At 49.1% G+C, this 19,848-nt stretch overlaps 2 protein-coding genes across 2 annotated transcripts in view; one reads left to right on the top strand and one right to left on the bottom strand.

The window, feature by feature from the left end:
* The window catches only part of LOC126034693 (electroneutral sodium bicarbonate exchanger 1-like), a 112,525-nt gene extending 101,675 nt beyond the window's left edge, over window positions 1-10,850 (top strand). The window contains exon 6 of the mRNA XM_049792662.1: window positions 10,754-10,850. Coding sequence (XP_049648619.1) covers window positions 10,754-10,840 — 87 coding nt within the window. The 3' untranslated portion in view covers window positions 10,841-10,850. The remainder of the gene's footprint in view (window positions 1-10,753) is intronic.
* A 1,040-nt stretch (window positions 10,851-11,890) lies between these two features.
* LOC126034616 (fibrous sheath-interacting protein 2-like) lies at window positions 11,891-16,778 on the bottom strand. The gene is made up of 8 exons (XM_049792542.1): window positions 16,585-16,778; window positions 16,101-16,226; window positions 15,509-15,670; window positions 14,988-15,077; window positions 14,481-14,620; window positions 14,039-14,201; window positions 12,248-12,803; window positions 11,891-11,904 (listed from the first exon to the last, which is right to left on the bottom strand). Exons 1-8 carry the CDS (start codon window positions 16,654-16,656, stop codon window positions 11,891-11,893), a joined length of 1,323 nt encoding a protein of 440 aa, XP_049648499.1. The 5' UTR covers window positions 16,657-16,778.
* Between the last annotated feature and the right edge of the window lie 3,070 nt (window positions 16,779-19,848).

Raw genomic sequence — 19,848 nt, 5'->3', positions numbered from 1 at the left:
CTACTATCTGAAGACAGCTTATTTGCATTGCGCTAGACAGTTGGAACTGATCGCCAGGAAATGAAAAGGTTTGAAATCCACTAAGGGCGACACTATGTACAGCACAAGTTTTTTTGGACCCATTTCAGTTTCACAGCACTTTTGACTTAAGGTTATTCCCATCAGCTTCCCGATCACATTAAACAAGACAATTTAACACTGGCTTCTTTTAGTTCAATGTATTGGCTGTGCTTCTACTGATTCTGAAAGGACATTAGAGTTGATTGCAGAGCAGGGACAAAGTGGTCTGTTAAACAGAGTTGTTGCAGTAAATTCAGCATTACCTTGGTTTTGTCTATGGAAGAGGATGAAGGAAAACATCAACCAATCTGCAGCTAACGTTGCTAGCAGAGCCTTGTGCTCTTAACACAGCGTTCCATTTTTATAGCTCAGAGGCTTAACTCTACATACATCTGGTTTAATCTAAATCCAAGAGATGTACATCAGCACGCAGAGCAGCACAAGTTAAGCTCTGCTTGTAGAAGGTGCTCAAATCTGCTTTCGCTAGCTCACTGCCCAGTCAGGCAGAGCATTACCAGCTGAAACCAGGAGAGAGAAAGGAGGGGCACCGGAGGTAAGAACTGTACTTAATGGATCAAGGGTCTCTACAGAAACACTAGTAGCAAAAGGGGGACACCCATTAAAAAGGTCTCTACAACTCATCATGCTTGTCCAAGAGTCCATATCCAGACCCTAAGGCTACAGGGATTAATGATGGCATTATTCAAACCGGCTATTTTCCTACTTCACAAATGGACGGCTTCAAATCTTAGCTGGGTTAGTCAAGAGACGCTTAGAACTATTTAAGGTATCTGACCCACTTTGGCTGGAATGGGATGAGAAAATGTTCAAAGGACAGCCTCAACACTTGATTTTAAAAAGATAGCTTATTACAACTCCTTATTTCTAATTGTTGCCTTTACTCTGCCACTGAGGGAAGATGGATTTCTCTCTCGCAGAGTAGCTTTGTCCAACTACAGACGTAGCTTTTAGTCACCTAGTGGGCTCCCCCACCCCCCTTCTCTATGAGCTCATTTTTCAAACTTTTTTTTCTAGGCGTTTTCCAAAAAGCTGGCGGGGGTGGGGGGGTGGTATTAGGACTGTAGTCCTATGAACTACTCTCCCCAGTCAGAACGGCTGTTTACTTTCAAGTGTAACTAGGCCCTGACCTAATTTGCCTTGTCTTCTTTACGGGTATGTCAACTTCCACTTCATAAGTCAAAATATTCCTAATGAGTATTTTCCTTCTTATGATACCATTTTCATAACAAATACAGAAGGAAAGCCAATGAAGCGGGAGTGTGGTGGCAAGCACTTCTTGTTCTCAACTGAAGCCTTTTTCTCCCTGCTCTCTGTTCATTTGAGACTACACTCATTTCTTGACCCTCCTACTTGCCTTCCACATCCTCACCCCCAACACTTCCCTCAGTCTGCTCTCCTCAGACTCAGCTTTGCGACTGTGGATGGAGGCTGCCCAGGCTTAAAAGAGACTCCCATCTTGCATGTGCCCACACTTCTTCACACTTCTGATCTGCAAAGTACTGCACAGATAGTAACTCATCTTCTCCCAAACTTCTTTCATCTTCTTCCACGTACGCTTCCTACGTCGTTGCCTCACCATGATGTATTTGGCCTGCTCTTGTCCCTGACTTGTTATTCTCCTGCTTACTCAATTGGAGATTTTAGACAATCTGTGGGATGGATCCTGGGGTTTGTTTTGATTTATCTTAAGATTTTATAAACACAGGGCACCCTTACAATCTACCTATCTAGAACACATATATACTAAAAGGAAGGACTGACCTGACCCTGCAGTCACAGATAAAACAGACTCCTCTCTCGCCAACTGAGAGAAAGCAGCTTGGCTATTTGGGCTGACTACATTGAAGACATTCAAAATGGTCATAACAGAACAGTGTTGACTTTTCCAAGAATTTGCTCAATCAGCATCAACTAAGTTGTTAGAAAAAAAGAATGTGGAGGCTGACTCCTACTGGGAAATCAATTTCTACAGTCCTGTTCAGCCAGGAAGCAAAAGGGTGCCTTTCCACTTGATCCTTTAACTGTATTTAATTTTGATAGGTAATTCTGGTTTCCTCAAAAAGACTTCCTTTGTCAGAGTCCTCTTCTCAATCAGGCACTGGAGGTTTATTTTAAATAATTTCACTGCAAGCACAGATCCCCTTTGTTAAAGCCAGTTCAAATTAGGCCATTGAAAAATTAACGACCACTTGTATTCTCCACAACTATCTGTGCATACGTACTTCACTATGAATCAGTCGTTGCAGAAGTCAAGTGCTACAGCCTCGTTTAACAGCTTACAAGTAGTAATACGTTGAATTTCTATACAATACTTACAGTTCCCAGCCTGGTCTGCCACCTGCTGAGCCAATTGTACTACCTCTCCCCAGATGACCTTTTGAAGTGGAGAGAGGAAAAAGCAAAAAATCCCATGCAGTTTATCTGAAGATAATGTTTTGAAAGGAATTCTAAAGTTACAGTTCCTTACCAGTGGTGGGTATTGACTGTCCTTGGGGGCCCAGACGACTTGCTAATGCTGCTTGTCTTCGCACAGGAAGCCGACAGCCCTTGTGAATAAACGCAGACAGTTGGAAAAGAAGCTCTACTACAATATAAGAATCACTGCATATGCTGAAATAAAGCTTACCTTCTCTTCCAACAAACTGCTGACTGACAGAGAGGAAGATGTAGATGGTTCAGCGGCACTCACCAGAACAGCGGGAGGTCTGACAGTCTTGGGTGGTGGTGGAGGCGGTGGCGGCTGCTGCTGCTGCTGCTGCTGAATCTGCTGATGGAGCTTTTTTGTGTAGCCAGTTCCATTTTTGAAGTTGTTCACAGCCTAGAGGCAGAAAAGCATTTACAAGAAGCTACGATGAAACTTCAGCAGATATACGAACAGAAGCCTTCACAGAGGAAAATTACTCGTGTATTCCTGTAAATGCCATCAATCCTCAAAGAAACCAACATACAGATGTATGAACACGTCGCACTGAACACTGATACTAATGACTGGTAGCTCAGAGGACCTGTTTTTCAAGTACTTCAGCGTTAACGCCAAATGTGAAAGCGAGGCAATTGTGTTCAGTAAGAGCGGGACCGGAATTTGCCAGATCATCTCTAAAGAGTCGTAAGCTTCTGTGACAGCAGCAAACAGTGCATTTGAAAAGTCAATTTAGCCTTATTCAATTACGCCTTGCTTAAGGAGATATAAATTAATATTTTCTTCCCTTTCCGCTTTTTACAAAGAGCCTTTTCTTACAAGCACTTTATGTAAAAGTCGTCATGTTACCTGGCGTATGCACTTGTTGGGAATTAAAGCATCAGGTGAAACATCTGTCTCCTGACACGTTGGGCATATATGTTCCTCAGATTCCAGTAATGCTGTTCTAATACCTGCAAAGAATTAGAATAATCAAAACAGTATTTAGCCAAACTAAGGAAGTTTTGGGGGTTCTCACCAATCATAAAGACATGTCTATGATTAATAGGTGAATATAGTCTTGAACTGAGAGCATGAAGCTATAAATGTTCAATAGTGTAAAAAATTTCTAGTATGCAGCAAATAACTATACAGTTTTGTATTTCACCATTGGAACATCTGCAGATGTAGCATAGGCTGTGTCTTGATGTTGCAGCTAGTCTTTTTCCCCACTATCTAGCACAGCGAGAAGTCCCCAACCTCAAGGTTAATGAACAAAACATGTTTCAAAAAAACCTCATTAATAGGTTCAAAAAACCATTAGGAGGTTCGAGTGCTGAAGGTTTTAACCAACTCTCCCGTGGAGAAGAATGTGGATTAAATGCCTAACTATCTCTTTGTTGCAGACCACTGTAAGTCACCAGAGTCGGCTATATAATATTGTAGGAGACAAAGGGCTGTGGACCAACTAAAAGCATTCAGCATCTAATACTGTAATCCCCTGCACAATTAGCCACTCTCCTCATACTCGTCCTTCCGCTTGTAAAGAAGACTTAACTAGATACCTAAAAAGGGGAAAAGGCTTCCTGGCCCTTTCCTGTCCAGGGTATACTTCAGCATAAAATAGAACTGGTAGCAAAGTAATTTTGTTCCCTCCTCTTTCTGCTTTCAGAAAATCAGATGTGATGTTTAGAATTAACAAACACGGGCGTAACACTTACATTTGTCACAATAACTGTTGCCACAGCAGGGAATAACAGCTGCATCAGTCATTATGTCCTTACAGATGAGACATGACAACTCATCTGGAACGGGAGCATCTGAGGTGGAGGAAGAGGAGGAGGAGGAGGAGGAGGAGGAAGAAGAGGACGGCTCCTCTGGTAAAAAGGGAGGCTTCTCCATCCTTCCTCTAGCATAAGCTTCCCTGGAGGAGGGGTGGGGAAGGAAAAAGAAACGAGTTAAAGATGGGTAGAGAAAAACTTTTCCAAGCTTTGCATTTTCTCAAAGCAAGAGAAGAGATGGAATTCTTCTCGCTCCACATGAGCCTCCTAAAAGGTAGGCGCTTAGTTTAAACTACTTTTCTATAGCCACAACACTAGAAGAGGGAGGGAGGAACAATCTTCCTTCTGCAGAACTCTCCCATTCATTGGAGCAACTAAGAAAGAAGCTCAGACTAGAAAATTAATCTTTTCACAGCTAGAAAGCAGGTGAAATGAATCCCACCTCTCCTTTGCCAGAGGATACATGTAAATTGCAGGCTCAGCATAACGTTAGTCTCCGAGCAATTACATTTTATAAAAGCAAGAAGTCGATGTTACAGCTTCTACAAAAGGAGATCCAGGACGGAAAACCAGAAGTGCTACCACGGTCATTTTAAAAGAGCCACTCCTGTCAGCACACGGCAGTATTTTCTCACTGTATAGCAACAGGAAAACTTCAGCCTGTTTCACACATGGGATTTCAGAAAAGTCAGAGGGGGAGGAAATCTCAGTCCAACAGCCATCTGTTAGACTTGGCAAGAAGCCTTTGAAACATAAAACAGAAGCAAAATGAGCTTTCAGTGACTACGGTTAAATGGCATCAATACTCAACCAGGGACTTAGTGCAATTAAAACACGCAAATATTCAATAGATGGGGCAGAGAGAAATGTCTTGGTTTTGTACAAAATAATAAAAACTGTGAACTGCCATTAAAAAGAGTGGAAAACAGAAACATTTCCACTAATACTGAAAGATATAAAAACATGCACGAGTGTTCACCCAGAAAGACCTATGGATATATTGAATGTCTACGAGCTAGGAAAAAGAAAATTTCACACTTCTAATTCCAGCTTCCCCTGGAATTTTGAAGGCCTTTGCAACATTGCCATACAGCCTCTGCATTTCACCCCAACAGAAACAATTCTTAATATGAGGATTCATGTATTTGTTACGTAACTGCCAAGGTAAAACAATTAAAAACTAAGTAACACCAAGTCCCCCACAATCTTACCCCATTTGTCGGGCAGTTCTTTATGTAGTGGCCACGTTTTCCGCAGTGAAAGCAAGTAGATGATGGCGGAGCGGACCCAAGGGTTTCTTCAGGTAACTAAATGGTTTGGGGGAGAAAACCAAAGAGGTAGGCATGTGTCTCTCTCGTTAAAACAAACATCTCTGCAATTTTTCCACGATCTGCAAAGATCAGATGGGACACAATCAACACTTACTTGACTGGATCGTATTCGCAGCAGGACCCTATCTTCAAAGCTTTTATTTCACCTTCTTCGGAAGCACTGGCTTCAGCCACACTGGCAGTCTGTTTAACAGGCAATTATTTGACACGCACATTAGAAACACATTTAAGCCCACACAGCCAAAGACAACACCGCTCACCCGATCCTGCAAAGAGCAGCACAACGCTAGCTGAGGTTGCATGAAAACAGGGGCTTGCATAAAATATAGCTGTCCTGAAGATGTTCTGGGGAGTCCTTACGTCATTACAGGGTGTATATGTGCCTGTTAACCTACTTGAAAAGAGCATTCTAGGGCACTCAAAACCTTAGGCTCTCTTTGGGCCTCACATAAAGACTGGTGTAACCAATCCAATTTTCTTCCAAGCAGGCTCTGGCCATGTCCACCAAAAATTACCCTGTCCAGTATTTTTAAGCTGCTTTTTAAGCTCCAGACTAGCTGAACGAGAAGACATCCACTGTACATTTAATTGAGAAAGATGTACGCAAGGATCATTATTTACATTTTTGCAGCATTAAAAGGACACACAGCTTAAAGAGTCGGGGAAGCTGTTTTTTGCTTGTGGAAATTCAGCTTCTAACACAGAAGCATCATTCAACCTTCAGGCGCACAATCTCTCTTACATCCTTCACAGAGCTGATGGGGATAGGCACACCTTGCATCCCTGAATACCTGGGTCTGGGAAAAGGCCTTGTCAGAGCATGCCTTCACAGCCTTAAAAAGGATGAGACATCCAGCAACCATCCTTACCATGTGTATTCTAAGATAAAAAGAAATACTGGCAACACTCTTTATCATGGGGACGAGGAATACAGCTGGAAAACTACTGTAAAAAAAAACATGGAACAGCAACACAGCATTCTGGCTGCAATGTGTGTTACTTCATGACAAATGACATGAAATAAAAACTGATGGTTGGTGGGACTTGTGCATTGTAACATGTAGCTGGGGTAGGTTCAGAATACTTTAGCCAGGGAATCCAAAAGCTATTTGAAATGTTGGCATAAATACTTCAGATCGTAACTCAAGAGCAGAGCACAAAAAAACATCTCCTAAGGGAAGACGCATAACGGCCTCTTTCATACGCACGGTATCTCTTTCTGTGGAGGTGAAGCAGGCTGAAAACCACAGAAGACGGCCAGGAAGAGCAGAAAATTTGCTGCAGTAAATACACCAATTGCAAAGCACGTTCTAGCTTGACCTCACACCTATTTTAAAACAAATACTTAAGTGTGTCCAGCGTGTACAGCGTCGGTTTCTCTTTATTGGCTCATATTCCACACTGGATTAGCAGAGGAGAGAAAAAAACCTGCTTGAATATACAAAAATAAATTTTTTGCACTAAAGATCACAGCTATTGCCATCTTCCATACCTGCCTCAACTCTGACCTCTAAACCCCAGTGCCCTTCTGACACCAGGAACTCAGCCATCTTTTCCAGATGCAGGAGCACGTCCCCACAATCCCCAGGAGACCTGCATCTCTATCAAAAGGCACTTGGAGCTAAAAGATGAATTGGCTAGCACAGGTCTCACCCTGCCCAGCAGCTTGGAGATTTGGATTCACAAATACAAAACACTTTAAAGCCAAAACACTCTCTCTAGCTGCTACTTTGCTTATTCTTGTTTGAAAGAAATACTTGTCAATTTGAGCATCTTTTCCACATCAATTCAACCAGATTTGTTTACATTCAAACTTTAAATAAAAAATATATAAAAATCCAAACTAAAAAAATTGCACTGTGCTCTTCATTTTTACCTAACTTTTTAAGCATCTTTTGCTCAAAATACTTCTATTTTCATTATAATCCAGTATTATTTCTCAGGAGTTATAGAGCACTTTTTTCACTTGAGTGCAATTTAGTTAGCTTATCTCCTAAAAGTACTTCATTCCTGATGACTTAACAAGACTCACAGTGCAAAATGAGATGCAGCATCTCCCTGTGCAATGCTACGCGCCTTGGGCAGTGGTCCTCCGAAACAGGACAAACAGAGAGTGCCTAAGCTTATCAGGGATGAAGCAAAGAGGAAAAGGCATCTAATTAGACCTACTCAAAGATCCAAGCACGATCTTCAAACACAAACTTTCTTCCGCAACCAAATGTCTAAGACTGACTTTCCTTTCTGTTAAAATCAATCTATCAATCAATGAGAGACTGTACTTGGCTTCAGTAAGGGCTAACAGCAGAGTTGCCAGAGACCTGATGAGGAACACAGGAGACTGGGGTGTGATTCATCTGACTAAACGTGGATGTCTCTAATGTAGACGCCCACAGCCGAGCCAAACTTGGTCCCATTTTTAGGCAACACAGAGTTAAGTCCGTGTAACCAGTGCTTCAAGGGACCGTTTATCTTATCCTAAATAAACATTTATATATTTGGTCAGAAAGACCGCCCATTAGATTCACTGATTTTATTCACTACGTCTCCTTTAAAATAAAACAGGACCTCATGCCAGTTGTGCAGGCAGAGACGATTGCAACTGCGTTACAGATACACTGTTGAGGTCAGACAAATCACAGTCCACCTCTGCTCCATCCAGGTTGGCTCAAGACCGGGAATTCACATCTCCCTCACCTCCAAAACGGCTCCCGTAACCCCCAGAAGAAGGGAAACGGCAGATTCGCCTGGTAAAGCTCCTCCTATGAGCAATGACACCAGTCGCTGGACCAGAGACAGAGAGCCAGTCCCCACCCACAGCCCACAGCTCCTGAAGGTCACCTAAGGAGATCTGCAGATTCCAACTTTACCTCTTCTCAAGCCCAAACGCCGAGGGATTTATGCCAGAGAGAGGAGCTCCAACGGGATCTTCTAGCTGCGCTGGGTCCGTTGACCCAACTGGGAGGGACCATTCAAAAACTGCCACAGGGACCCCAACATTCTGAAGCATGCGGGGGGGGGAGGGGCTGGGCTATGCAAATGACAGAACCCCCAACAGCTGCTTCCACCCCACTGCCACCCACCTGCCAGACCTCACAGCACCGACTGCTACAACACACCAAACCTTCGCGGGGTGATGCCCCTCCACGCTCAACTCCAGGACGCAAGCTTTGAGGGTGGCATGGGCTTGAACTCGGACATGGCATCCTTGCTCCTGGAGGGTGAGATGGGCATGTTCACCCCCCTCCGAAAGAGGGAAAAATAACATCAGAAACTCTCAACCGGACACAACAATAGCTTGAACTCATTGAAACCCGACACAGAAGATGTCTCCATGAACTCCTCCTACTACTTTTTAACAACCAAAACACATTACTATGCTTTAGTGGTATGCTTCAGTCAACCATGATTAATTGCAAGAAATCACACGAGATCATCTGAACGCCACTGTGAAGGCTGTTTAATGTTTAAGCAGGCTGGGAAGAGATTTTGTCAGCCAGGAGTCCATCAGTTAGCACTTGCATCTTCAAGGGAACCAATTTTTGTAATACAAAACGGGTATTTTTATTCCTAAACCCATTGACTCTCAGCAGGGGAAGGTAATTCACTGTATACTAGCACTCAGCTGTTCACACACACTTCCCCAATTTAAAAAAAAACAAACAACCCAACAAGTTGCACTAAGCAGTATTTCAGATGGAAGGCAAATGTAGGTAATCCTTTCTGAAATAGAGGCAGCTCAAAGCAATTGTCCTCCTGTCCCACAGGGAGCATCCCAATAGAAGACTGAACGCTTTAGGACTGAAGGCCACTTTTTAGAGTACACAGCTTCGTTTATAAGGCCCAAGTACATATTTTTCTGTCCCGAAGCCTTGTTTTGACTGTCCAAATACTCCTTTTCGCGTCCCAACCCTTCTTTTTTGTGAACAAATCCTCATTTTGATGGTCCAAAGCTTTATTTATAAACTCCAGAGCCCCATTTCAGGCTCCACAACCTTGTTTCTAAACTCAAATTTTGAGGCTCCGAACCTCAGTTTTAGGGCCCAATGCCTCATTTTCGGGGTCCAAAGAATCGTTTCCACAATCCACCCCTTCATTTTTAGGGTCCTGAAGCCTCATTGCAAGGGCCCAAATACCCATTTTCAAAGTCCAAACCTTCCTTTTACAGCACAAACCCCACCGTTAGAGCCCCAAGCCTCATTCTTTACCTTCCAAAGCCTCCTTTTCAGGGAAGAGAGCCTCCTTTCCAGGGACCATAGGCTCAGTTTTAGGATCCAGTCTGCAACTAGGGAGAGCCCAAGGCCTCATTTTGAGGGTCCAAATATTCAATTGGAGGGCCCAAAGCCTCATTTTAGAGGCCAAGCTCCTCATCTGGGGTATAAAGCCTCACTTGTTTAACACACAACCCCTCATTTGGAGCTTCCAAAGACCCATTTCTAGGGCGCAAAGCCCTCGTTTTTGGTACTGAAGCATCCCTTGAAGGCACAAAACCTAATGCAGGGTTCAAAGCCTCAGTTTCATTTCCAAAGCCCCACTCTTAGGGCCCAAACCCTCCATTGGAGAGTCCAAAGGCCTCTTTTAACAGCTGAGGGCCTCCCCTGGAGTGACCCAAGCCCTCTCTTTGGGACCAAAGCCTCATGTCTTGGGGCCCTATCGACACCAATAGGTTCCCCTCCTTTGCAGAGCCCAAAGGGTCACGTGTAGCATCTCCCCCACCATTTTTAGTGCCCAAAGCCTCATCTGGAGGGCCAAAGTCCTCATTGTTCTGGTCCAAACCTTTTGGCCTTTTATGACCCATAGCTGTTCTTTAGGGCCCACAGTTTCACTTGGAGGGTTTAAACCCTCAGCTTTAAGGCACAAAGCCACGCTTTTAGGCTCCAAAGTTACACTTACAGGGCAGAAAGCCTCGTTTTCCCTTCCCAAAGTCTTAGTTTTGGCTTCCAGAGCCCCATTTCAGGCTCCAAACCCTCATTTTGAGGGTCCACAGGCTCCCCTGCAGTTGGCAAAGTCTCCTTTTTAGAGCCCAAGGCCACTTTTTTAGTTGCCGAACTCCCATTTTCAGTCTCCAAAGCCTCATTTTTAGGATCCAGCCAGTCGTTTTCAGGGTCCAAGCCACATCCTGAGTTTCCAAACCCTCATTTTTATGCTCCAAACCCTTCTCTTAGGGCCCAAAGCCTCACTTTGAAGGCCAGTCCCTTGTTGCGACACAGACAGGACTGTCGGGGGATGCAACGGGTCTACGAAATGCCTGACAGTTCGAGAACAGCGCGACCTTGAGCAGCTTGTAGTGTATCCTTGAAAGTCTGGGAAGATCCGAGAAGAGTGGTACAAAAACAAGATAGCGATAAGAAGAACCGTTACTAACTAAACCAATCATATACTAACACATACTCTGAAGTAGGGGATAAAAAGGTGTGTTAGAACAATAAAGGAGCCATTTTGCATGATCTGTTACTTGTCGTGTCCATCTCTACCGCGACACAGGACCACCAACGGGCCTGGGTAGGAACCCCAAGGCCCATCAGGAGGTCGTGAGGGGACGAGAGAATAAATGCACAGAACAAGGCGCAGCCTTCAACAGCGCCCACCTATGGGACTCACAGAAGGCATGAGTACAGCTTTGCAGAGCTGGACCAGCCCCTCCAATAGCCCAGCCACAAAGCTTTCTAAACAAGGCAGAAACATTGACTCCTTTTCTCGTCCCTACTTAAGATTCCCTGTAGAACTGGGTCTTGGCCTGACCGAGGCTGTAGGAGGGAGGAAGACGAGGGAAAACTTTGCAGGGAAAACACCCAGACACAGTATGGCCTGGCATCAATAAATGTAGGCACAAGCAAGCCCTTGGGAGCAAACTCTTTATTCTCTGCCTGGGGGAGCTGCCTGGGGGCTCTGTGGCCCTGGAGCCACACACCTCCTCAGGACATCCTCCACAAGGCTCCCAGCTACCGCCCTCTTCAATGACTCGGGCTGCACAGGCTCCTCCGGGAGAAGCTTTAAACGCACTGGTCTGTGCCGTGCTCCTGCCTGGGTAGGGCGCTTGGGACCCGCTGGAGGCATGGGCTCTCTTGGAAACTGGGGGCCCGTGGGGGGAAGGGTGTCTGCGGTGCTCCCTGGCCGGAGTATACGCAGAGTTTCCAGTGCAGGCACTGAAGACCTTGCTGTGGCTCCGGAGGTGGAATCCCTGGACTCCTGAAGGCCTTCTGCTGTCTGGCGAGCACCTTGCGCAGCACCTCGGCGGAGAGGTGGGAGGAGAGTACGTGAGCTCTCCTCTTTGAGTTGTCCCGCTTCCTCCGAAGGCGTGACTATTGCAGGGAGGCTGAGAGGTGGCAAGACTTCCCTTGGTTGAAGCTTCTCCGATTTTTGCTTGGACTTCCTTTCTTCCTCTAACTTCTTCCTCACCGTTTCAAGAATTTCAAGGACAATGGTTTTGGCATACCCGATCAATTCAGCATCCAGCTGCTGAACTCTGGAGATGGCGTTTTGGATGCTCTCCTTGGCAATCTCACAACTCACTCGTGAGACATCAGCAGCCTTTTGCAGTGGTTGCAACACAGGCACCTTTGCTCTCTTGCTTGCTTCTGGGATCTGCCGTTCCGATGCTCTGGCTGGTCCTTGTCCTTCTGTCACTCCTTGAATCTTCAGGATCTCAGAAAACTGACAGCGGAAGTCCTGTTCAAACTGAGAAGCTACAAAGGATGACAAGGTGGAGCTAACACTTTCAACAGCCTCTTTCGTCCTTTTGTCGATAGAAGACTGTGAAGATGCTCTGTCGGAAGATGCTAGTTCCGCCTCCCTCCATCTCTCTTCTCCAGATTTGCCTGCTCGGCTGGTTCTTCCCGCAACAAGCTCTGACAGCTTCTGCCTGCCTGCTGGCCCAGGCTCGGCTGCCTCAGACGTGCTGGGCACCAAGTGCTCCCCAAAGCTCTCCAACACGTTCGCCACAATCTCTTGAGCCACCAGTCTGATCTTGTCCCGGCGATCCGCAGAAGTGTCCAAAGGCTTTGGCCTTCTGGCACTGGCAAACAGCCTTCCACGGACCTCATGGGGAGCCTTCCTTAAGACGCGGACGGACTGATCCAGCGCCTTCACCCGCTCCAGCACCTCCTGGACCACGGTCTCAGCCACCTCTTTAAGCTCCTGGTCTTCTGCCAGCGTAGCCCGCAGCACCGTAGGCTGTATGCTGTTAGGCACTTCTTCTCCGGCACACGCTGCAGACTAAAAGGAGGAGCAGTTAATGAGTGAATGGGTTCCTTCACCTCCCTTTGCTTTCCTCTTCCTCCTCACAGGACCCCTGCCCAGACGAGTCCCTAGCAGTCAAGCTGGAAAAACTCTGGTTTCTCTGTAGGCCACCTGGCACACCGAGGTTTCTGGTCTCCTGCGGCCAGGAGCCAAGTGTTAGGGGCACCTCTCAGAATCAAGCAGGTGCCATTTTGCTTAGAGCAAAGGGCACTGTAGCCCCCCTGGACCTCAGAACCAATAGCAGAGAGAAAGCTGTCGAAGGTACTGGACCAGGCTCTTCTGCCACGGGTCCCAGCTGCCCTCTATCAGGGTGCCCTGTTTGCCCCTTTTCAGGGCCGAATGCCAGGAACGGCTGTTCTGAGAGCAGAAAAGAAAACGATCCTTCTTCTTGAGGCACATGGCTGTTGTCTGCCAGCCCAAGGAAATGTCCTTGGGACAGGAGGCAGCCTGAAGGTCCACCGCGGGCTGCCAGCCTCGTGCAAAGTGGGGAAGAAATTGCGAGTCAAGCACAGAGCCAGGCAGCAGCCGGAAATTGTCATTTGCTCTTTTGCAGCTTGACAGCCTGACTGCCACGGCAGAAGGAGTTTAACCCTTCACCCCAGCATGGATAGCACCCCACACTATCCAGAAATGCTTCCCAAGTGGCTGTTGCAAGGGATGGAGCCGGGCAATGTTTAACGGGACCCCCGCTAACGAGGACTGGGCAACAGCAGGCTCTCCGCTAAGCTCATCAAAGACCTCCTGGAAGAGAAAACCAACCCACGAATGGCCAAGCACCGGCACTGTCAGGTTCAGGGACACTGCATCTTTGGATGCAGAAGTCTTTGGACGAAACCAAGACTTTTTCAACCAGGCGCGAAACCAGCACCATGGACCGTGCGGCCACTAGTGCAGCAGGTTTGTGCTAAATGTGTGAGACCCTGCTCAGAAGTGGCCACTGAGAGCGCCCAGGCACACTTCTGTGTCAGAAAGGGCTAGTGCCTCGTGTCTGAGACACAGGAAGGCAAGCAACCGCTTCTTAGTCTCCGACAGCCACCCTCAAACAAGGACACGTCGCACACTGGCCAGGCACCACCTCCTCAGTGACCAAGCACCCTTCGCAAGCCCTGAGCAGCTCTGTGTGTGTGGCAGCGTCCTCTCCCGAGTACCAGGTACCAACGTGCTGCTGCACAGCAGAGGCAGCCCCCAGCATCCACCCGGCTCCTACTCACCGGCCTTCCTTTGAGAGCGGACTTGTCGGAGCTGCTCTGCATGCCTGGCTGCCTCCTCTTTCCCAGCTGCTGCTGCTGCTGGCACTTGGCCTGCTGGAGGAGGCGTTGCTCTTTTTCAAGAGCCTCCAGTCTTTCCATCGGCTTCTTGGTCACAGTCAGATGCCTGTCAAAAGAAAGGAAGGCAGCTGAGAAGGAGCACCTCTGACCGTCTTGCCCAGGCCATTTTCTGCTCGGCCACTCCCATCACCCTGCTCCTGGTTACTTTGCTCCAGTAGTCCTCCTGCCTGTGCAAGGCTCCAAACACAGACTGCGCCAACGTGACTGCAGCCCGCACCAGCTCCTTCCACCACTGGCCTTTGTTTACTCCAACAGGAGGCTCCAGCACTTCTCTCAGGGACCAGAGGCCCCCTTGAAGAGCAAGTGTTACTTGGCCTTTTCTTACCTCTGCCTCCTCTTCCTCTCTCCACCTGGCAAACTCTGTCTTTGCTCCTGCGGCAGCCACTCTTGCGGGTGAGAAACGTCAGTCCCTCCCGGCAGTTTGGAGGCATCCTCTGATTGGGCCAGGTCTTGCTGAAGCTTTTTCTGAAAGGTGACATTGGGTTGTGGCTTGCTGTTGCCTGGACAAGCGCTCACGCCCCTGCACGCTGAGGCACCCCGCGGACCCAGGACAGCGATCCGCTTCAGCCACGCGACGAGGGCAGAAAAGAAATGCTTCCCTCGGGACTCCGCGTGCTTGCACGTGGCTGTCCCGCCCATGCCCACCCCTGCACCCTGCGCTAGCTCAGCTCGCAGCCCGGTACTCCTTTCCCTGCCACAAGACCCGGCCCAGCAGCACAGCCCTCACCTCTTCTGCACTGACCGCCTCCCCTCCCCGACATGCTGCAAGTAAAGCCCCAGCCCTCGGCACCGTGCCGCTGACCGGTGCCCACGAACACTCCGCTTTGCCTACCTCCTCTCGCATGAATGTTTTCTCTGCCTCCAGCTTGAGCGTGGTCAGATATTGCCTGTACTCATTGAACTCCTTCAGAGTGCAAACCACCTATGGAGAGACGAGGGGAGAAATCCCCCGAGAACTCTCAAGCCAGCTCCGTAGGCTGCCTTCCCCAAAACAGCCCAAACCCAGCGGCGGGAGGGGAGATGCTCCTCTGCACACCCTCCCCTCCCCTCCCCTCCCCTCCGCTCCCCTACCCAGTGGCGGGGCCCCTGACTCCCCCCCAGCCAGGGCCGAGCGGTGCTCCTCGCCTCAGCACCGGGCCTCGCACCGGCTGCCTCCTTGACGCTCAGGCAGCGCGGGGCAGCCGGAGAAGAGCAGCAGTGGGAATTGCCAGAGGGACGCTGGCGCTACTTCTGCTCCCAGGGAAAGCAGCCCCACAGCCCTGTGCCCTCCGCCAGCAACAGGCGGCTGCAGCAAGCGCTCTGGGAACCCCGCTTGATGAGGACTGTTTTTATCAGCCCGATACCCAAACCTACTCTGCCGTCACTGGTGACGTAACCCTCTCTCTTCAGCCTCTGCAGGTTGTCCTTGCGTTTGTGGTAGGCCCGCAGATGCGGGTCATGCAGGCTGTTGTAGTCGGTGCTCAGCAGGCGGCAGTATGGATCTCCCAGATTGAAATAGCCAGAGGGCTGGTGAAGCTGTGAGAGAGATTTTGCACACTATGAAGGAGGAATGAGAGAGCAGCAAAGGGGTGCCAGGCGGTACTTGTGAAAAAGTAAAGGTCCTTTGAGGACCAACACTCTCCTCCATCCTTCTGAAGCCACAGAGGACACCACAGCCGGGCTGTGGGGTCAGGCTGGGCTGAGCTAGGCTGGGCTGGGCTGGGGGAGAGAAGACAAAGCCCACCAGCAAAGTAGGCATCTTAGGCCAGCAGAAAGAACTGCAGACCTTGCCAGTCCTCCTCTTTGTCTCTGCACCAGGGAGCCAGGAGCTTCCCTCTACTCCCCAGCGCTGCCAGATTGAAGGGCTGTGGCGCCCACTGTAGAACAGGCAGCCACAAGGACTTCTCTGAATGACGGGGACCCCGTAAAAGAGGAGAGCTCTTCTACCCCTTTCTACTTCCTTTACCTTTTCCCCCAGCTTTGTCCTGCAGAAGACAGGCTTGGAGCCCGCGTGCACAGGGATCTTGACCCCAAGGGGGAGGTCCAGCAGCCCAGGACCTCCTTCTGCCAGTGGCTGTCTCCTGTTCCCGAGCTAGAAAGAGGGAGACACTCATGGGCACTCAGGCACTATCTCCATATAAGCCTCCTGCACGGCAGCTGCAAGAAAGGCTCTCGGAAGACTCCAACCAAGGGGAGCGCCCAGAGCGGCCCAGGCAAGAGCTGCTCTCTCCTTCCTCGCCCCCGTCCCCGCAACTCCCGACCCTCCCTCAACCCACGTCTGCGTCCTTTCGCAGCAAGCCCTGCCACCTGCTTAGCCGTAAGCCAGGCTGGGCAGAGAGGCAGGACTCCCTGCAAACTCTCCCCAGCCCGACCACCTTGGGATCCCTCCCAGCTCCCCAGCCATGTCCCAGGCTCCCGGCCTGAGCACTCTCCATCGGCACACTGCTCACCTTTCCCCCCTTCCCCACTACGCTCAGCAGTGCGTCCACGTTTCGGACGCCAGCAGTGAGACGGTGCTCCATGGCTCCTTCCAAGAGCTCTCCTGGAGCTGCGACCCTGCGCTGGCACCTCTCGCTCCAGAGGCACCCAGCTGTGGCCACCACAGCCGGTCTTCCAGCAAGCGCTTATATAGAGCAGTTGCACATTGTTGCATCACTGCATTGCTGCATCATCACGTTGCTGCACCACCGCATTGTTGCATCATCGTCTTGCCACGCCACTGCCCAGCCGCCCCAGGGCCCACCTGCAGGCCCGTCTGGACACGCATGAGGGCCACCCGCTCTCGCTGACCCTGCTTTGAGCAGGGGGCCTCCACTCGGTGCTGACCTGCTGCCCCTTCTTCCTCCTTCTACCTCTTTTTCCCAGCTTTGGCCTTCAGATGGCAGGGCTGGAGCTGGGCCGCCCGCGGGCGGCTGCTGCTGCACTGGATTTGGTAGACCATTTTTAGACCATTTCCCTCTCACGGGCAAAGCAGCCTCAACTTGGGGAATTGCACCGAATTACATTTTTGGCCCACTGCCCTCAACATCTCCTTCCCGATTTGCGTCTTGAGAAACACAGAGGACAAACGAAGGATGCACAAAGCCCCTCTCCTCCCCTTGCTTCAGCCCAGACACCTCTCTGTCCCCTCCTCAGTCTCCCCTGCCCTCGTTTCTGCTGCGCGTCACCCTCTGCGACACCCTCCCAGTGCCTCCCGGGAGGTGATGGGCGGCGCAGGACGTTCTGCAGCGGTGCAGGGAGCACCTCAGTGCCGCCTGCTGCTTCTGACCCATCAGCTTCCTCCCACACCAGTGACCTCACCATACCCCAGCAATGTCACCTGCCACCGCACCACCCTCTTGCTTGCCTCTGTCCTCTGCCTCTGGTTCTCACAGTCCCTGCCCTCCTCCTGCTTCCCCAAGGGGCTGAGGAGCTCAGAGCTGGGGCAAAGTGGGCACAGCGCTGCTACAGAAACCTGCTGCTGGTGATTCGTGGGTTGAGGCCCCCATGGAAAGGAGGCACTGTCACCTCTGTCATGAAGAAAATACCCTCCTGATCACCGCAACACGCTCACTCACAGCCCACGCTGCACTTAGTGGAGAGGGACCAGAACGATCCATGCATTGCCTCTGACACTCAAACGGTTTTAACACGGACCTGACTCGTGTTTTCCTGACCCTCTTGCAGAAGGGGAGAAGGAGCCGCCAGCAACCGCAGCCTCTGCATCTCCAGACCTCGCTGGAGAACGCACTCGGCACTTGCTTTCTGCAGAGACACCGCTTCCTCAGCAGCGGGGGGACGAGTGTGAGCCTGGCAATATATAAAACAGTAAAAGCAGGGGCAAGCCAGTGTTACTGGTCAGCGGGTCCTGCTGCCCCAGGCTCTAGGCAACAGAGCAGCCAGAGCACTCGGGTGTATTGGACTGTAAAAGTGGAAAGGAAGAAACCTCGGGCAATCTGAAGTTCTAGTCAAAATGACACCTCCTCTCTGAATCCACAAAGACCCTGTCCATGGCTTTTTTGTCCTGGCCAGGCAGCATAAAAAAAGAAAAATAATTAATTAAAAGAAGCCAAGAATATTAGGCAGAACAGCTTATCTTCCAGGATTTTCTAACTTGTAACCTGCAGACCCACGCAGATGCCACTGCAAATGCAGACACCATTGCAACTACCAGCTCAGATGCAGGTACCGTTACAGATTAAGATACCATGGCAGAGGCAAAGGCCACTGCACATGCAGATACCACTGCAGAGGCAGGTACCACTGCAGATGAAGATACTGTTGCAGCTAGCGTTGCACACATACCGTTACGCCAAACTTTTTCTATTCCAAGATTTTGTAACTTGCATCCAAGCTCTGTGCCCCCCAGAACCATCATCTCCATCTTCTCCACCATCTCCTCCTGCCCTCAGCCACAGAAGGAAGTCTGTCTCGATAGCTTCAGTAATTTGACCAGAAGAAAGCACGAAAACGTGTTCCTGTACTAAGGACGAAGGGCAGGAACTTGGGAGTCATTTGCCTTTTGTTACAATCATTAGGGATGCCCGTCCTTGCTATAAGAGAGATTCCCTTTGCAAGAACCAGATGGCATCTCTCAGGAGAGGTTAGCTTCTAGTTCTAACTCTTGACTATTTTCTGACCTTCCTCACCTTTTGGAGCTGGGCCAGAGCCCTCTCAACATCAGACATCGCTTTTTGGAGTTAAGCAACAGTAACCCTGAGTTTCTCATGTCTACTCATTTCTGCCTTGCTCTCCTAATCCTCGAGAAGGATGCAGAAAGACTCTCAGAACTGTGACCTCTTTGTCTGGCCAGCCCAAATACATTGATTACAATACAGATTCCTCCTACATGGTCTATTTGTGCTAATCAGACACTTAATTCACAGGAATATGAAAGCAGCTCTTCTCAGGAAAAAAAAAACAACAACCATAACCAAACCCAAAACCCACTACAGATGACCAGAAGCGTTAGCTTTCAAACTGGCATTGTTTGAAAACAGAAACACTCTGCCCAGCCACAAATGCAAAGGAATAAATAAATTCGGTGTGCTTTTAGTACATAACATCAAGAAACAAGATGTTCAGTTGTGTGTCACAGTTATTGGGCCCGTTACATTGCCACGTTCACATGCAAACAGAGGAAGAAAAACCCTTATAAACCTCTCTAAAGTGGGTCAGAGGAACAGCCACTCCCACAAAGATTGCTCCAGACGGAGTCAACAAGATCAACCATGAAATGCTGAGCAAACGCCCCAGCTGCAGTTTTCTCGGAGGGGTCCTCCGGTTTCTGCAGCGTTTGCATCGGCTGGCGCTCGCAAGGTGCCTTTCGAGACAATGCTGCATGTCAAAATTCAGCCTCTTGTTGGTACGTCTTTGACCTGGATTTGGAAGAGTGACCACAATGTACAACTCATCAATCCACACAAAATCAAGGACACCAGTATTTGCATTCTCCAGCCCCTCCAGTCCCTGTGTAAGAAAAACAAACAACCTCCCCACCATGTTCCTGTGAAGAAGCGATGGGCCAAACTAATCCTCTCCTGCTGCCCTAGCATGCACTAGTCTAATTAGACATTGTTTTATTGGGCTTGCAGAGAAAGAGAGCCTTGGGACAAGCCGAAGGCTGTCCAGGATTTTCTGCACTTTTCAGCGTTTACGTTTTATATCCAGTTTGGTGTAAGTAAAGACTGAAAAAAGAAATGGAGAAGGCTGATGAATGGTGAGTAAGTATTACT

This window comes from Accipiter gentilis, chromosome 35 (assembly GCF_929443795.1).
Source record: "Accipiter gentilis chromosome 35, bAccGen1.1, whole genome shotgun sequence".
Lineage (NCBI taxonomy): Eukaryota > Metazoa > Chordata > Aves > Accipitriformes > Accipitridae > Astur > Astur gentilis.
This window is presented reverse-complemented; position numbering and strand designations above follow the sequence as displayed.

Bases quoted from the DNA above. Each gene is read 5' to 3' on its own strand.
- LOC126034616 (XM_049792542.1), bottom strand. From the start codon at position 16,656: ATGGAGCACCGTCTCACTGCTGGCGTCCGAAACGTGGACGCACTGCTG. The intron at 14,621-14,987 runs GTAGGCAAAGCG...GTCACCTTTCAG, and splicing joins AAACATTCATGCGAGAGGAG to AAAAAGCTTCAGCAAGACCT. The intron at 12,804-14,038 runs GTGAGTAGGAGC...TCCTCCTTTTAG, and splicing joins CCGCTCTCAAAGGAAGGCCG to TCTGCAGCGTGTGCCGGAGA.